The following is a 16,269-nucleotide window of genomic DNA, read 5'->3' on the forward strand; positions in this document are numbered from 1 at the left end:
ATTATAACTGAGGAAAACTTGAATTCTGCTCTCTGACAGAAAATCCTGGAGGAGACCATCCGGTCATCAGCGTGTGACCCGAAGCTCAAGTGCAGCAAGAGTGATCCCAACCACATGAGTAAGTCGACCTCTGAATGGCTCAAGAGGAGTAAAATTAAAGGTTCAGAGTGTCCTAGTCAAAGTCCAGGCCCTAAACCCAACTGAGACGCTGTAACGGAACCACTAAAAAGAGCAGCTCATGCTCACAAGAAACCGTTCTGAAAATAAAAGCAGGTCAAAATACCACCACAGCAATGACAGATCTACATCTATTGGAAGTGGTAGGTTGGAGTTCAGGGGCACAGTTACCTAAAACTTGTGTCTGCGTGTGGGTTGCCTTCTTTTAATGTTCAATTTTGTCTGAAAATCTGGCACAGTTTAGTTTGAGATGCACAAAAAATAGAAAAAAATCAGGATACCTTTTCATGACATACTTGTACATGAGTTTTTACGCTGCCTAATTATACGAAAGCACAGAGGAATCAGTGAACAATGTGTTGGTAAGTGAATTATTCTAAAAATGGGGACACCTGCATAGAAATGGATGGCACTTTAAATGCTCTTTGAATAAACACCAACCAACCACTGCATGTCATGTAATTATTGTACTCCAAAGAGCTTACGATTTGAGCTCAAAGCAATCAAACATCTTTCCACAGTGACATTATGCCAGATAAAATGGGATCCGAATTTAACTCCCAAACTCTGCCTCTGTTTTGGATTCCCTACCTGTGGGGAACTCCGCAGGCACGACGTCAGTGTCTCCGGCTACCAGCGAGGGCACGATCCACGTGTAGCCGTAGCCGGTGATCCCAACAGAGTGGGCCACCTCGAAGATAGTGTTGGCTTCTTCTTTTGTGCAGTAGAGGAGGATGACGGGGCTCTGGAGCTTCTTCAGCTGGTTCTGGATCTTTGAATCGCCATCATCGACGGACATATCGAGCAGCAGAACTTCCTCCATCTCCCAGCCGACAAAGCTGTTCTCAATGGTGTTACGAATCTGGATGGAGAGACAGAGGCTGATTATGCATAAAAAAGTACCTTGCTTTATTATCAGAGATTGTCCAAGAAGGCATATTAAATCTGTTGCTTTTAATAGTATGATGCTTTCCAAGATGAGTTTCAGTTCTGTCACATATTGAAAATACTGGTGGGATTTGATAAAATTGAAAAAAAAAATTTAATTACAGGCGTTTTTTTTGGCAATATTTGACACAATAAGCAAAGTTTTTCAATTTAAATACATTTTGGTTGACCACTGAATCGATGAATAGACACACGTGAACTTAAACAACAAAAATGTTCATATTTTGCTTATATTTATCTGCATTTTTCATCTGTCGACTACATTCAGAGATTACTGCAAACTCAAAGTGCAATTAAAGCGATCATATTTAACATTTTAAGACTTTTCGTAAACTCAAGCACTTTCAGTGTCTTGAAAAGTGGTCTATTGTGGGCGGGCTACACCGTTTGCAGTACCAGGACTGTCGCAGCTAAACGTATGGTGCGTCGCCCTGCAGCTCATTTGCATAAAGTAGTTTCATTTATGCAAATGAGGCGTGGAAAGCGGAGGGCCGACGCATCACAAAACTTCTGAACTAGCTGTTGTTGAACTACAACGATGACAGATTTAGCCGCTCATTTCTCATCTCAAATGCTTTCAGAAATGTTTTTGTAATAAAAGAGAACGTTTGCAACTGAGCCGCCATGTTGGTCCGACGTTTCTGCGCCGATTGTGCATCATTACCGCCACCTACTGGGCTGGAGTGTGCATCAGAAATTAGGAAACTGAGAAAGGTGTGATTAAATGCGTTATTTTTTCTGTAATTAATTCATCGTAATTTACGCATTAAAGTCACTGCCCTAATTGAAAATCTTGTACAAGTGGATTGTACTTCACATCATGTTCATTTCACACATTTCCCAAGCAATCACAAAATAAAAGTGTTCATCATTGCTTTTAGTGACGCCATATAATGGAGAAATTCCCCTGGCTGGAATTATTAGAAGAGTTCAGAGATCCAGTGTTTGGATTCATATTAACCACTAAATTATGAGCAAACTTTATTCAGCATCATACATTCTCTGATAAAAACACAGTCTTTAATTGGATTACTCTGTATTTGTGTGTTACTAGTCTGCATTGTAGTACAATAATGTTTTAAGCTCACTTTTCTATATTATGATTTCTGTAATATTGCCAAACTGGGAAAGATACTGTAAAAATAATTCTGGGATATTTGAATTATATACATATGAATTATTGCAATTTAAATTTTGCAGGATTATTCGTACAGTATATTTCCCTGTTCTGCTGCTGAAAAACATCTCTCTCGTGAAAGCTTATACATCTTGCGCTGTGTGTCATCCTCTCTCCTTTACGTACTGTCTATTTGTGCATGTTGTCTCAGCTGCATGCCGTTACCTTGGTGACAAAGTCCTGGTAACCCGGGTAGTACGTTGTGACAATAGAGAAGATATACCAGTCGTATTCCTCCATGATGTTCAGAATGACTGAAGCCTGCTGCTCGATGGAGGGGCCAAATTGAAAGAACATGGAGTTGTCATCCTGAAAATGACAGACACACACACACACACACACACACACACGCACACACGGAAGAACAAAGACAGAGTGTAAATGGTTACATAACCATATTGGCCTGAACTTTAATTTAGCTGGCTTTACACACAGAGGAGAACAGCTACTACTTAAAGGACAGCGGTGGTTTTGTAACATTATTGTTGCGAACATTAATTTAGCTGCCTTCATTCTCTCGCTCGCAGAGGAGAGAGGCGAGAGGACACCACTGTGCTTGTAATGATACCGGTCATGATTTTCATTAGCTGCCTTTATGACTCCTTTAATGAGTTTGTACACCGGGGCGGCTGGAGTAAATTGTCAGGACTCGAGGTCGGTGTCCTTAATCTCATCAATCAGCTTCATCAATTTGTTTTATTAAAGCCAACATAGCAATTTCAACGTGCTCTGTACAATATCAGATTTACACAGACAGAGAACATGCTAGAAACGGCACACACCTACCCTCGACTCACTCGCCGCACATAAAAACACTCTCTGACTAAGTCCTTTCCCTCGGAGGGGCTTAATCTAAGTATGACAGATACAGAATGTACAGCAAACCCAACAGCATTACAGTCAGAGACAGACACTCCAATAAACACTGCTTACACACCGATAACCAGGCTTGTTTCTTGCCACCAGTGTTGAAATGGAATATTGAGTTGGACAGAAGAAGAGGAGGAGGTGAGAAATACTAGTCTAGACAAGACTGCAGTTCTGCAACATGAGCTCGTTGTGTGTGTGTGTGTGTGTGTGTGTGTGTGTGTGTGTGTGTGTGTGTGTGTGTGTGTGTGTGTGTGTGTGTGTGTGTGTGTGTGTGTGTGTGTGTGTGTGTGTGTGTGCACGCATGTGTGAGTCAATCTGCCAGAGTCCGGCTCTCGTGTGCACAATGTACAGTAGCGTGTTTATGTTCCTGGATATTCAGGCTTCTAATGTGGTGAATTGCATGAATGAGAACTAATTTTTTTTCTGCATGTGACTGAAAGCAGTGGCAGGAAGACGGTGTGTTGGCTTCTTAGGACTCTCTCTGTACTTCATTCAGCATCAAAGGCTAACCTGCCTCTCCCGGGGGATTTACACCAGTTGATCCGTTACCTTGTTTCTGCATTAATGAGATCAGCGCTATACCATAGAGGTGGCATGCCGAGTACAATGTGAGAAAAAAGAACACTGGCAAATAATGAGGGTAATGTGCTGCACATTGAGGTTGAAAACGTGTCATTATCGTGTGCTGCGTGAAACACAAAGCAGCCTCTGTGCACGTGCTGTGATGGAAAAATCATGAAACAATGATGCACGTACCGATTTGTTGCATGTTTCTCCGCTAACTTGAACCCATTTGTTGCTCAAATTTCTATCTCCTCTCTTGCCTCTTTCTCTCTCATCCTTCATCCATCTCTATCCATCTCGTCTCTCGCTCTGCCGTCCCATTAATACCACTGGAATTACTGCCAGGGCACGGTTATAATTGAATTTCCAGACTCGCGCACTCCCGCTCCCCCTCTTTATCCTCTCCAGAGCACCCCTGCCACCCCACCATTTCCTCTGGCTTCCTCTCTCTTCTTGAGAGCGGTATTAATGCACTGTCCAACACACTCATTCAGAGTGCCAGAGGTCTGCAGAATTTTCATTAGCCTTTGAGAAAAGTACATGCTAAAAGAAAGAAAAGGGGGGGGGGGGGGGGAACACTGGTGGGAGCGGGCTGACTAAAATGAAGTGCTGCAAAACACCACTCTTCATTTATGGCAACAATAATTAGGGTCTGGCCACATTATCACCTCTGTTGGCACGAGGTGATCGATTAGCGAGCAATAAAATTCCCAGAGGGGGATAGCGAGGCCAGCGAGTCAGTCAGCCAGACGCAGGAAGCCGGCCAGCGAGGCTTTGAATACGCTTCTGAGCCGGTCACTGTCTTCTCAGAGGATCCACGGCTGACGTCAGCGCTGGCTACTGTACACAGGCAACAATACACTACAGCACACAATACAGCAGGATGAATGGGCAGTGGAGGCAAGGAGAGAGAGAGAGAGATGGAGTGATATGGGCAGAAAAAGAGCAGCTAAAACCAGAGAAGAGGGAGCAGATAAGAGAAAAGGGAGAGAAAGGAATTAAGCGAGCTAGAATAAAAGATGGAGATGTGGATGCAGCTGAGATTTTGAGGTCTCCTGAGGGACAGAGGCAAAGAGGACAATGTGGGGACAATAGGATGAATGGAGGAGAAGAGGCTGGCAGACGGCTGTGATCCTGTGCGGAGCCAGCGAGCAGGATGAGGGACAGCGAGCCAGGAGTCGGCCAAGGAAGCGAAGCGGGGAAATGGAGGTGTTTGCGCGTCGTCCCTGTGTCAGGCGCTCAGCCAGCCATTTACACAGGAGGAGGCTAAGCCTGAGTTGTTCAACCACAGAGGACCGCTGCTGTCAGAGAGGGGAAGACAGGAAAGAAACACGCCTGTCCTCCTCTGTGTGCAGAATACAGACGTATCACTACCTATTCAGTGTGTGTGTCTGTATTAGTGCACATGTGCCTCTAAATTGTCTGTACTTGTGTAGGTTTGGCCTCAGCAGGGCTTTGCGTTGTGTGGGGTTGACAGGCCTTGGTCTGCCAGAGTTGCCTGCTCTGCCCCAGAGCCTCCAAATGAGTACACTCACACACTCCTGGAGCAGTTATTTGACTTGGAGGGGAGGGAGAGTCAATAACTCAGGTATTTCAATTACACACACAGGGGCACATCAGTGACTGCAAAAGAAATAAACCCACTTCCAATCTTGCTCCGGAATATGCACACACACACACACACACAGACACACACACACACACACTCGAATGGCTTGAAACACAAGCACTGACACACATAAATACATCTGCACGTGCACACGTAGCGGCGTTCAAAACCCACCCTCTAGGAGAACACACAATGCAGAACACAAAATGACAAATCAACATGGCAATCAGAGCCTAATGCCAGGGCGCTGCTTCAGACACACACACTACACACTCCACGCATACATAACGACATGGTAGAACAACACCAGGCTCATCGTTCTAAACAGAAAAGTGCATCACCCTGCAATCACATACAGTACATAAATGAGAACACAGGTCAAGTATATTTGCACTCGCATTTACTGCATTCTGTCCATATGCTATTTATATGTGACTGGAGTAATTATGTACACACTGTGCCATTATGTTAGCCGCAGACACCTTTGTGTTTCAGTGTGACTGAAAGCTGATGCTTACATAAACAGCAAATGATACGTCAGCCAATACAACAGCACGGCTTACTGGTAACACAAGTAAAGCAATTTGTTTTTCAAGCAAAGATAATGTTGGTAAGGTTTGTAAGTGAGATGTCAGCTGTTTGTTTTACCAGAAAGTAGATTTTACATATTTGTTTTTGATTTAGTTTGAACTGATGTAATTTAGGTTTTCAAGATTTTGTTGTGTTATTTTCAATTGCTAAAGAGATGTGATAAGGTAGCGTTGCTGCTTCATTGGTCTGTTAAAGTGATGGAATTGTATCATTCAGATAAAAGTCATTAACGTTCCTCACAGCTTCATTCAGAGCCACGGTGCATGCATGTGATATCTGACATAAGGATTATATCTAATAGGCTGGTTTATTTATGATTTCCTAAACACTGAAATTGTATCCATGTGTGATGATTCTAACTGCTAGTTTATGAACAGGGAAAAAAAACCTGCAGCTGATAAACTATGACTCTCTGTGACTCTGAGGTTAAGAAAAATTACAGATGTGTCCTCCTGTTAGGGCCTTGATTAATCCTGCCTCTATGTCAGGAATCATTTATAACTATAAGTAATTATTGAAGTTGCATGCTTTTGTTTCATGTGTGTAAATGTGCACAATTCCCTTACTTTGGCAACACTCACATGGATCCTGCTGTTGCCTGATGATTCTCAGAGGAAAGGTTTCTACAAACAGTTGGAAAACAACAAAACTAAACTTGTTAATGTTTTGTCAAAACCCGGTTTCCATTCTTTACTGAGTATCATCTAAATCATTCTAGAAACTATATTCATTGCAATAGAGTTAGATTTTTACTCTGCCAAGGAACGTGGTGGAAGTATGTGACGATCGGTGTATGTTTGTCCGTCTGTTAGTCTGTCTGTTAGCAACATTACTCAAAAACAGACTAACGGATTTGGATGAAGTCTTCAGGGAAGGTCAGAAATGACACAAGGACCACCTGATTAGATTTTGGTAGTGATGCGGATTATAGTCTGGATCCACGGATTTGTTAAGCATTTCTGTATCATTGCGAGACAGTGGCACAGCGTCACTGTAACTATGACAACAAGTGAACACTATGTCAGCTGCCTGCTGACGATCACATGATTGCGATCCTACTAAAAATCCACCGCTGTGGACTTATCGGGACTTATCCGTTGGAAATCACACAACGACTGAGCAGCCTTGGCTGAATACTGTGCTCTTTGAGTGCTTTTCTTGTTTAATTTTTTGGACTTCTCAGTTAATAATATATGAGAAATTTTGAAAAAAATCATCCCTAAATTGCTTCACACAACTTCAGAGTTGTCAATCTGTTAATGTGACTGAATTGAAAGTGATACAGAAACGTTTTGAGGTCTGCAACTTTTATGGAAAAATTAGCAGGATGCTTATTCAATCTTGAATCTGTCAAAATAAGGTTCATCTAACGGAATTTAAATATTCATGTAACTTAAAATATGGGCACTGTGTTAGGAATAGGCGTTTTTACTTTAATATGTTATTCCTGTACTGTACGGTGTGTTCTGCTGATGTAGAAATTCATTAAATAAATTTTTTTTAAATCTAATAAACCCCAGAGAAATACTTTGACATGCTGCAGATTTTTACTTTCTTGCTGAGCATAAGGTGATAAAACTTAGTTTAGCATAAAGAACGGAAACAGAAGGCTATAATGTGCGAATTAGTGAGCTTTAGAGGTGTTTATAGGCAGATTTTGTTACCTTCGGACAGAACCAGACTAACTGTTTTCCCATTTGCATTACATTGCAGAATATCTGTTTACTGACTGCAGCTTCTTATTTCCTCTACGAGTATTAATGTTGTCATGTAACTATTCTTTTAACTATGTTAGTCTATGATGAGTTTATGGCTCAGATTGGATTATACTTTACATGCAGAATGATTATCCGTCCTAAATCCACTGATGTACCACAGATAATGTGTGAGACTGTGGGACGAGGCTCACGTCATATTTAGAGCATAAGAAGGTTTCAGAAACTGTATCGATCTCGAAGCATTTTGATTAAGTTTATGTGGAATGTATACTGTAAGGGTACGATTTTATGAGGAGTCAGGCAGAGAGAAGAAAGCGAGGGGAAGAGAGACAAAGGCTGAGCTAGAAAGGTAGAGAAAGCCAAGGGAGAGATGATGGTGTCTGTTCTGGGAGGTTTTTGGCAATGCATATTTCTATCCTGCCTATAAAGGATCCTTTGAACTTGAGCGAGGGGGGGGGGGTGAGGAGTGGGGAGGGTGTTGCTATTGACTGCTGCTGCACTGCCTGATGGAAAAGAGAAGCCAGCCAGAGAGAGAGAGCGAGCGAGAGACCGAGACGGAGCGAAAGAGGATGGAGGGATGAAAAAAAACAACAGAAAAGAAGAGAGAACGGGAGCTGGAGGTGAGGCGCGAGGATGGAGGGAACAGCTGGCCTTCGCTTGAATGTAGTGAATTTAAAAGACAGTGGGCAGGAGATATAAACTCACCACAGCCACAGGCGTTCACACAAACTCACAGCAGAGATGGATGCAGAGACACACACACACACACACACACACACACACACACACACACACACACACACACACACACACACACACAGGCGCTGAAACACCTTAATTTCTGATAAGGCCTGCGAGCACAAGCCGCCATCACCACGTGCGCTAAAATTACATATTGATGACAAGTCCTTCCCCCTGCTCCCAATGCTTTCTTCCCCGTCCCTTGTTCCCTCTCTCTCTGCACACACATACACAATTATTATCTGTACCTCAATTAAAGCTCCCCTCACTGCCAGTCTCTCTTTTTCCCTCCACATCGCTCTTCTCATGCCTCATCATCACATTTCTTATCATGGAAGCCTACTTATCTTTAATCAAACACATACAAGCTTAATTAGCTTGCACATTTGTCAGACCATCATCTAATTAACAGTGACCTTATTTTAAGTACTTTTTGAGTTAATTAAAAAAAAAAAAAAGCAGCAGCACAGGTCTTCATTAAAATATTTGACTAATTTTGCCTTAACATAACTTTGATTGCATTGTGACTGCCGTGTTGTAGCCACCGTACGTTTCTAGGTATTTAAAGGACGAAAAAGAGCTGGAAATATATAAAGGAACTAATTAAACTGGGCAGGAGACACAATGCAGAGGTTGTCTTGACATAGTCAGACAGTGTCTGAATGAAAGTTAACACCGCACACACACACGGGCACAGACACACAAACGCACAGATTGTTTCTCTTTGGCCCATTTCTGCTCTAAGTTTAGCAGACGACCCACCGAGGGACCTCTGCAGTCTGATGCTTTTCCTGCTGCTGCTCTCGTTTGTCCCCTGGTCCTTGTAGAATGGTAATAGTTCCTTCTCTGTGCATGCATCTGTGTGCGTATATGTCTCACAGAGTTAGGCTAAGGAGACTAAATAGGGTGCCTGGAGGAAAAGGGTGAGTTTACAAAGTAAATGGAGGTACTGTAGTCTGGCTTTTATATGTGTGTGTCTGGGAATGGGCAGCTGAGGTGAAACTAAGTCAATGACTGTTAAAATGGGAGGTAAAACTACGTAAAACATATACATAGATTAGCAGCCAGTTTTGTCTTGCTTATCAGAAGACAAAACTCCATGAATACACTAAATACTGTAGGGTTTCGGAGATGGTGTATTGCTAATTTAAAAAAAAGGGACAAAAATGTAAGCATTTTGAAGGAAAGTGATTTTCTGCTATATTCCATTTTCTTGTGTCACAAATACATTCGGAATCAAGTGCCAGTGCAATTATTTCATTGTTTTGCTGACACTCCTTTTCCACCAATCGACCTCCAGATAACCCAGGAAATGGAGGAGAAGCTTCTAACATGTTGTAAAAGTTCCCATTTTAACCCAAACTGTGCTATTTTCCTAAACCTAACCATGTAGTTTTGGTGCCTAAAGTTAACCAAGCTTCTAGTATGTTAGCTTTGTGAAAGTTGCAACCAAAATGTGGTATTTTCCTAAATCTAAGTACGTAATTTTGGCGCCTAAACTTAACAAAACAAGTAGCATGTCTGGCGTAGCTTAGACGAAGGAAATACCCTTATTAACTAACCCCTAACCAAAATTATAATCACACAACTGCTGCCATGAAACTGCAGCATCCACTACTGCAGACACAAGCAGCAATCGGAAAAAGAATTCAAGTCTAACAATGATGGTTCTACATGGAACATAAACCCAGCTTTAATGGGAGAAAATCCTGTTGCTGAGTGATGCCTCCATCCTCCGCTACCATCTCCTCACACAGATCTTACAGCTGTGTGAAACTGGAAGCCTGTCCTACTATATCAATAGTCAGTTTTAGCTTTTTCTTTCAAAATGTGAATAAGAATGCAGTTTAGTTGTATAGGAATGCAGTTTTTGGAGGTGGCACTACAGTCACCAAACATCTCTCTTAGTCCTCATACTAAAAGACATGCATCTTGTAATAAAAAAAAAAAAATCCTACTGAAAATGTTAACAATAAAGTTCAAATCTAACTTCCATCTCCAGGCATCTAAAATCAGCAACAACTCATGATTGTATTAGAACAAAAACACAGGTTGTCTTACATTTTTCCTTATCATACTGTACTTGCAGCGCAATCACTAACTTCATCTTTATTTGGAACATTTTTTTTTTCAAAAGTCAGTCAAAGGCAGTATTTTTTTAAAACAACTCATGCAGTTAACACTATCTTAATCAGCTGGCTGGCTATAACTGATGAACGTGCTGGTATTTTAGATAGGAAATCAATAGTTGTTGATTAGAAATCAATGAGCCGTTGTTTAAAAATGACTAAGAATTTCAAGCGGTATAATCACTCTAAGCTGACGTGCCAAAATGAAAACCTTGACAGGCGTTTTAAGCATAAATATGCTTGGGTGGTTGGGGAATTATTTGTTTATCTCCCTCATACCTTGCACAGCCTAAACTAGACATGTTAGACAGGTTACAAGTCATAAGTTCAGTTTTTAATTGAACATTAAAGTCTGAAAAACACTGGAGAATTCGACAGAACTAGTCAGTAAATGTCTGGAGCGTAATGAGGCTTGCTGCCTCTTAACTTTCACCATTAAAAGTACTTCTTTTAACTGATAAGAATGACGCAACAGGTGATGAACAGGTTCATGTTCATGTCTCTGTGAAGGAAAGAACTGCCAAACATCCAGTGTGAAGCCAAAATGAAGTCCAATTCCAGCTGATCCATCCAAGACTTTAACAGATCACAATGAGCAAAGCAAAGGTAATTTCTCTCATTTAAAAGCCGTGGTGGACTCCTTGTCTGCTGGACAGCCCCCAACAGCGCTAATGCACTGTGCGGCTTTATTATTAGATACTCATGTTTCACCATTACAACCCCAGAGTCACCGCAAAGTGAAAATTAATGAAAGAGCATGAGGAAAAAAAGGTGGGATAGACTGTTGATTTGTAACATTACTGCTTTTCCGTTGTCCTGTTTTCGAGGCGGAAACTCTCACAAAGAGAGTTTCCAAATTTTCCTTCGCGATGAGGGAGTCGCAGGGCAGGGAGTGGAATCGGGGACAGTGGAGACGCTGAGGTTCACCACAGTGTCCCAGGGCAGCTGTAAAGTGGTGTAGGGAGTCAGAGAGGTGAGCACGCTTCTGTAGTCAGACATCTTTCTTCCTGTCGCTTGTTCCAGGAGAAGAAGGGGAAGGGAAAGGTGACGCCGGGTTGAGCGGGAGGGAAGAGAGATGGACAAGCCGTGGGGAGAGGGTTCAGAGGGGAGGGATGTCGAGATCCAGATGAGGGATGTTATTAATCCATTTATTCCCCTCCATTCTCTCCGTCTGTCCTCTGCTATCTCCTCCACTCCGCTAATATCTTCTGATTTCAATCTCCTGCTCTGGTTTGCCCTCAACTCACCGCCCCACATCTCTTCTTCCCTTCCCTCTCTCCTCGCACAACCCCTTCTAACTTTTTCCCTTCCTCCTCGTCTCAGCCTCCCCCGCTAAGTCCCTCTCTGCTCTCCTTATGTTCGTCTCTTCCTTCCTCCCTCTCGCCATCTATCATGCATCCCAGGGTGCACCTGGGCTGCGCTGTCAGTTGTAGGCCCAGAGCCATCATCATGCTGGGGCTGTTTCTCACCGCTTCACGCTACGAAAACTGAATTCTCCCTCACACACACACAAACACACACACACACACGCAAACACACCTCCCCTCTATCAGGCTTCCTTCACCCCGTCTCACCCCTGGTTTTTACAGTTTATCTACAATACATCGGTGTGTGCTACAACAACAAGATGAGGTCCAAGGTCGTGATTTACACTTAAGATTGTCTTTAACCCGAGGAAACGGATGAAACGTGTGATCTTTAGGGGGAAGAGAAAGAGCGAGGGGTGAGGAGGAAAGATGACCAGACAGCAAAGGGAAATAGAGTAAGAGCACCGTCGATATGTGCTTCTGTGTTCTTTTCCTGGCGACACGATAAAGGCTCGCTCTCAGTCACTGTCAGCAGCGAGACCACCCTCTCCATCTCCATCTCCCTCCAGCTCCGAGCCCATCCCTCCCAAAGCAAAAGACTGCCCTCTCTATCTCCCGCCTCTTTTATCTCCACTGCCCCGTCCCCTGCATTTTCACATTTACATTTCAGCCATTTAGCCGCCGCTCTCATCTGCTGTGACTTAATGAACACAACCGCAGAGTGAGCCTCGGGTCTACGGACACCTCCAGAAGCGGAGGTCAACGCTGCAGCGGCTTCCATGACAGATGTAACAAATGTTCTGCATCGCTGGAACGATGAGAGAAAGAAATTACCAGGAGGCGTGCACTAAGGAGAAAACCGAGGAAGGCTTTATGTGTTCATCTCTCACGTCTGACTCACACAGACCACCCTCCCTGTCTCTACAACCCCATTCACTGTGATGACAATTAAAATTCTAATCTGGTTTACTGGCATGACAGTGGCAGGGGGTTGTTTCGCCAACAGAACACGTTAGAAGACGGGCTAAGACAATAAGCCAATCTGTATGCTCTCCCTCTCCTGCCTCACCCGTTCAAGGCTTCCCTCCCCGTCTGACTAACCCTGTTTTGGCTTCGCAAAGCCGTGCGCGACTGCTTAAAACCCTCCTCTCCTCTGCATGCCACCTTCCCTCCTTTTCACAGTCTCTTAAGATGCTAACATGGAGAGACACTCACTGATTATGTCACCATCAGGTCCTTTCTTGCTGTGCACTTGTGGTTACCTGTGTGTGTGTGTGTGTGTGTGTGTGTGTGTGTGTGTGTGTGTGTGTGTGTGTGTGTGTGTGTGGGATTGTCCTCATTAAAAGAAAATGGAGCCAGTGAAGCTTTAAAAAAGACAAGGGAGCAGAACACCAGAGCTGCATGTAGTGGAGATGTGAGAGGCTGTTTAGCTGTAGGACAGATGGAGTGAAACTTGCCGATGGACTTATGAATACTTTAGGATGTATCGCTCCTAATCCCAGGATTCACCCCCATCCTCTGCGTCTCTCTTTTCTCCAAAATAACACTCACTTTATTGGGATAAACATATTAAAGTTACACAAGCTTCTGATTTTCGTGACGACAGATCTCCTGTTTCGCTGCCATTGATGGTAATTTCCATTTGTATTCAACATATTCAACCTAATGTTGCTATTTGTGATCAGATTTTCTTCCTATTAACCCTCGTGTCGTCCTGCGGGTCAAAATTGACCCGTTTTACAGTTTGAAAATGTGGGAAAAAAAGATATATTTTAACAGTGAAACTTCTAATGTCCACATTTTCAATATTTTTGAGAAATCTTTGAACACTTTTTGGTGGAAAAAAGAAATGTTAAAAATGTTTCTTAAGAACATTCACAAAAAATTCAACCAAAATCCAACGAAATTCGCTGGATTTTGGTAGAGTTTTATGTGAATGTTCTTAAAGAAAATATTAGAAGTTTTACTGATATACATGTAATCACTTTAGATATTTTTAGGATTTTTTTTTTGGAAGATTTTTACTCATTTTTCGAAAATATTTACAAGAATTTTCTTGCCAAATTTGGGGGATTTTTTTTAAAATAAAATTTTCAAGGGAAACTTTTAATCAATTACTGGAATTTTCTTCCTGAAGGTTTTGCAAATTTTCAGAAATTTGGGGAATTTTTTTGCTGAATTTTTGGATTTTTCAGACAACGAAAAAAAATTTTATTGCCCGTAAATGAGGATAACAGGAGGGTTAAGTTAGTGATTGTGAGCTAAACATGTCTTACTGCTCCTGTGTCAAAAGATAGGATCATTTTATTGTGTGCAGCCAATGAAAAGACATTGTATTGGAGGCTACAGGTGACAACATTTCTTTTTTTTTTTAATCAGTTTTATTGTAGTAATGGAAGAAGAGGGAGCAGTAGTGTGTTTGAGGAACATAAAAACTGTAAATATATATATAAGATGACATACAGTTTAACAGCTGAATGTAATGGTCATGGTGTGGACCATAAAATAAAATAAATCAATTAATCAAAAGAGGAATCAGGACAGTTTCATATGTCGTTCTGCTGGTTTCCCTCGAGGCTTTGACATACATTGCTGCTTCTCGTATATATTGAATTCCTACACAGTCACCACCACAATATGTCATAGCTACAGTGGTCAGTGGCACAAAAATAACATTTGTTTTTCGATACAAGCTTTAAAATAGTGACATGCCAGTGTTCTTTTTGGCATTTTTTTCTATTGGCCTCAACCAAATCACATAAGAAGTCCACATTAAGAGGCTGGAGGGGTGGTGGTAGTATCAACTATACACACATCATTCTTTTTTGTATTATTTCTGCACTTTGTAGCGTTTTTAATTGCTGTTTATTTTTGTTTACACTACTAAATTGCATATTAACCAGTTTCAGTCGCTGTCTCCTGTCATTTTCCATCGCTGTTTGCTTCGGTTTCCTCTGCTAAATTACTGGTTAAATTCAGACATGAAAACAACTTTGGTTAAGCTGTGGAGAAGATCTTGGTTTTGATTAAAATACACTCTAACAACAAAGTTAGAGTTGCTTTCTAGTAGTGGTTGGCGATATTGCAAGATTTGGTATCGATCCGATACCAAGTAAATACAGGACCACTATCACTGATACCGATACTCCAGACTAAATTTTTCAGTAGTTGTGAGGTTTAGAACAAAGGTTAGGTGCTGTATATGGTTGTCCACATCTGGAATGAAGATGGGGCTGTAAATGCTTACAGGGTCTAAGGATCAGACTAATTTCTGGGTAGGTTTTCTGTGGGTCAGACCAGGAAGAATCTGGGTTGCCGATGAAATCACAAAGTGAGGGATAACCTCCTTAAACAGTGTTCATTTTTTATTGTCTGTGATAGTAAAGTGTGACAGACATCGTCAGTTCGTCACGCCCACCTAGTCCCACCTGGTTACAGGTGAAACATTTCACTAGCTGAACATTTGCTTATCGACAGACACTACATTTACCGATGTTCCCTAAACGCCTCACAGTGCAGACTGCTGCTGCTCAGACGGCGCTAGTTTTTGTAATACAGGAGAGAAACTGAAACTAAAGTATCGATCTTATTACATTGGTATCGTTCAATATCAATACCAACGCTGGTATCGATATTATTGATATTTGGATCGATCTACTCACCTCTACTTTCTAGGTTGTGTCGCCGCTAGAAAAACAAAAGCATCACACAATTTTACAATCATTTTTTTGAGAAAATAATACATTTTGAGCTATAAACCGACTAGCTGTTTCACATTTTGGTCCAGTTAGTGATCACTTAGCACGTGTCTGTCAAAGTTTTCACTCACAATGCCCAGAATGGTAAAGGCAGTGCAGCACGAAATATTACAGAATTCTGCATTTTTGTAGCAGGTGTCCAATGGTTGATGTACTTCTCTTTTTCTTTAGCTTTCCTGCCATTCGGTTTGTCCAGATTGTGCGCTGAGGTCGTCTATTGTTAGAGGATTTGGGCCTCAAAGGCCAGCCGGCTAAAATTACTTTTCTCCGTTTTCTCCTTGTGGCAATTATATAATTTCAACCCTGTACCATTTTCAGTCAGTTGTAGGAACATGTCATTATGTCAGATTGAGTGGAAAAAGTCTTTTTAAATCTACAAAGCAGGAACAACTTTTTTATTCTTGAGGGTGTGGGGGTGAAATTATGGTCTGTTGTTCAACTGTAGAGGAACAGCTGAGGACATCGTGTTGAATGAGGACACCAATGTTTGGGTCAACTTGTTGTCCAGATATCAAGAAAACCCTTAAAGCTAAATAAAGGATTCACATCATTATGTCGTCTTAAGGAAAAAAAATAACTGGGTCAATATATAATTGAGGGACTTTTGAAGTCCATGGGATATATTTTGCATACATTTTTATTTAAAGCAAAAAAAAAAAACGTGTCTTTTGTGTTCATTA

At 41.8% G+C, this 16,269-nt stretch overlaps 1 protein-coding gene across 11 annotated transcripts in view; it reads right to left on the reverse strand.

Moving 5' to 3' along the window:
- Positions 1-16,269, reverse strand: part of grin2ba (glutamate receptor, ionotropic, N-methyl D-aspartate 2B, genome duplicate a) — a 171,193-nt gene that overhangs the window by 72,021 nt on the left and 82,903 nt on the right. For all 11 annotated transcript variants that reach the window (XM_055005070.1, XM_055005064.1, XM_055005072.1 and 8 more), the window contains 2 exons: positions 2,468-2,611; positions 769-1,039 (listed from right to left, as the gene is read on the reverse strand). In XM_055005070.1, coding sequence (XP_054861045.1) covers positions 769-1,039; positions 2,468-2,611 — 415 coding nt within the window. The remainder of the gene's footprint in view (positions 1-768; positions 1,040-2,467; positions 2,612-16,269) is intronic.

Source organism: Amphiprion ocellaris, chromosome 19, assembly GCF_022539595.1.
Source record: "Amphiprion ocellaris isolate individual 3 ecotype Okinawa chromosome 19, ASM2253959v1, whole genome shotgun sequence".
NCBI classification, from domain to species: Eukaryota; Metazoa; Chordata; class Actinopteri; family Pomacentridae; genus Amphiprion; species Amphiprion ocellaris.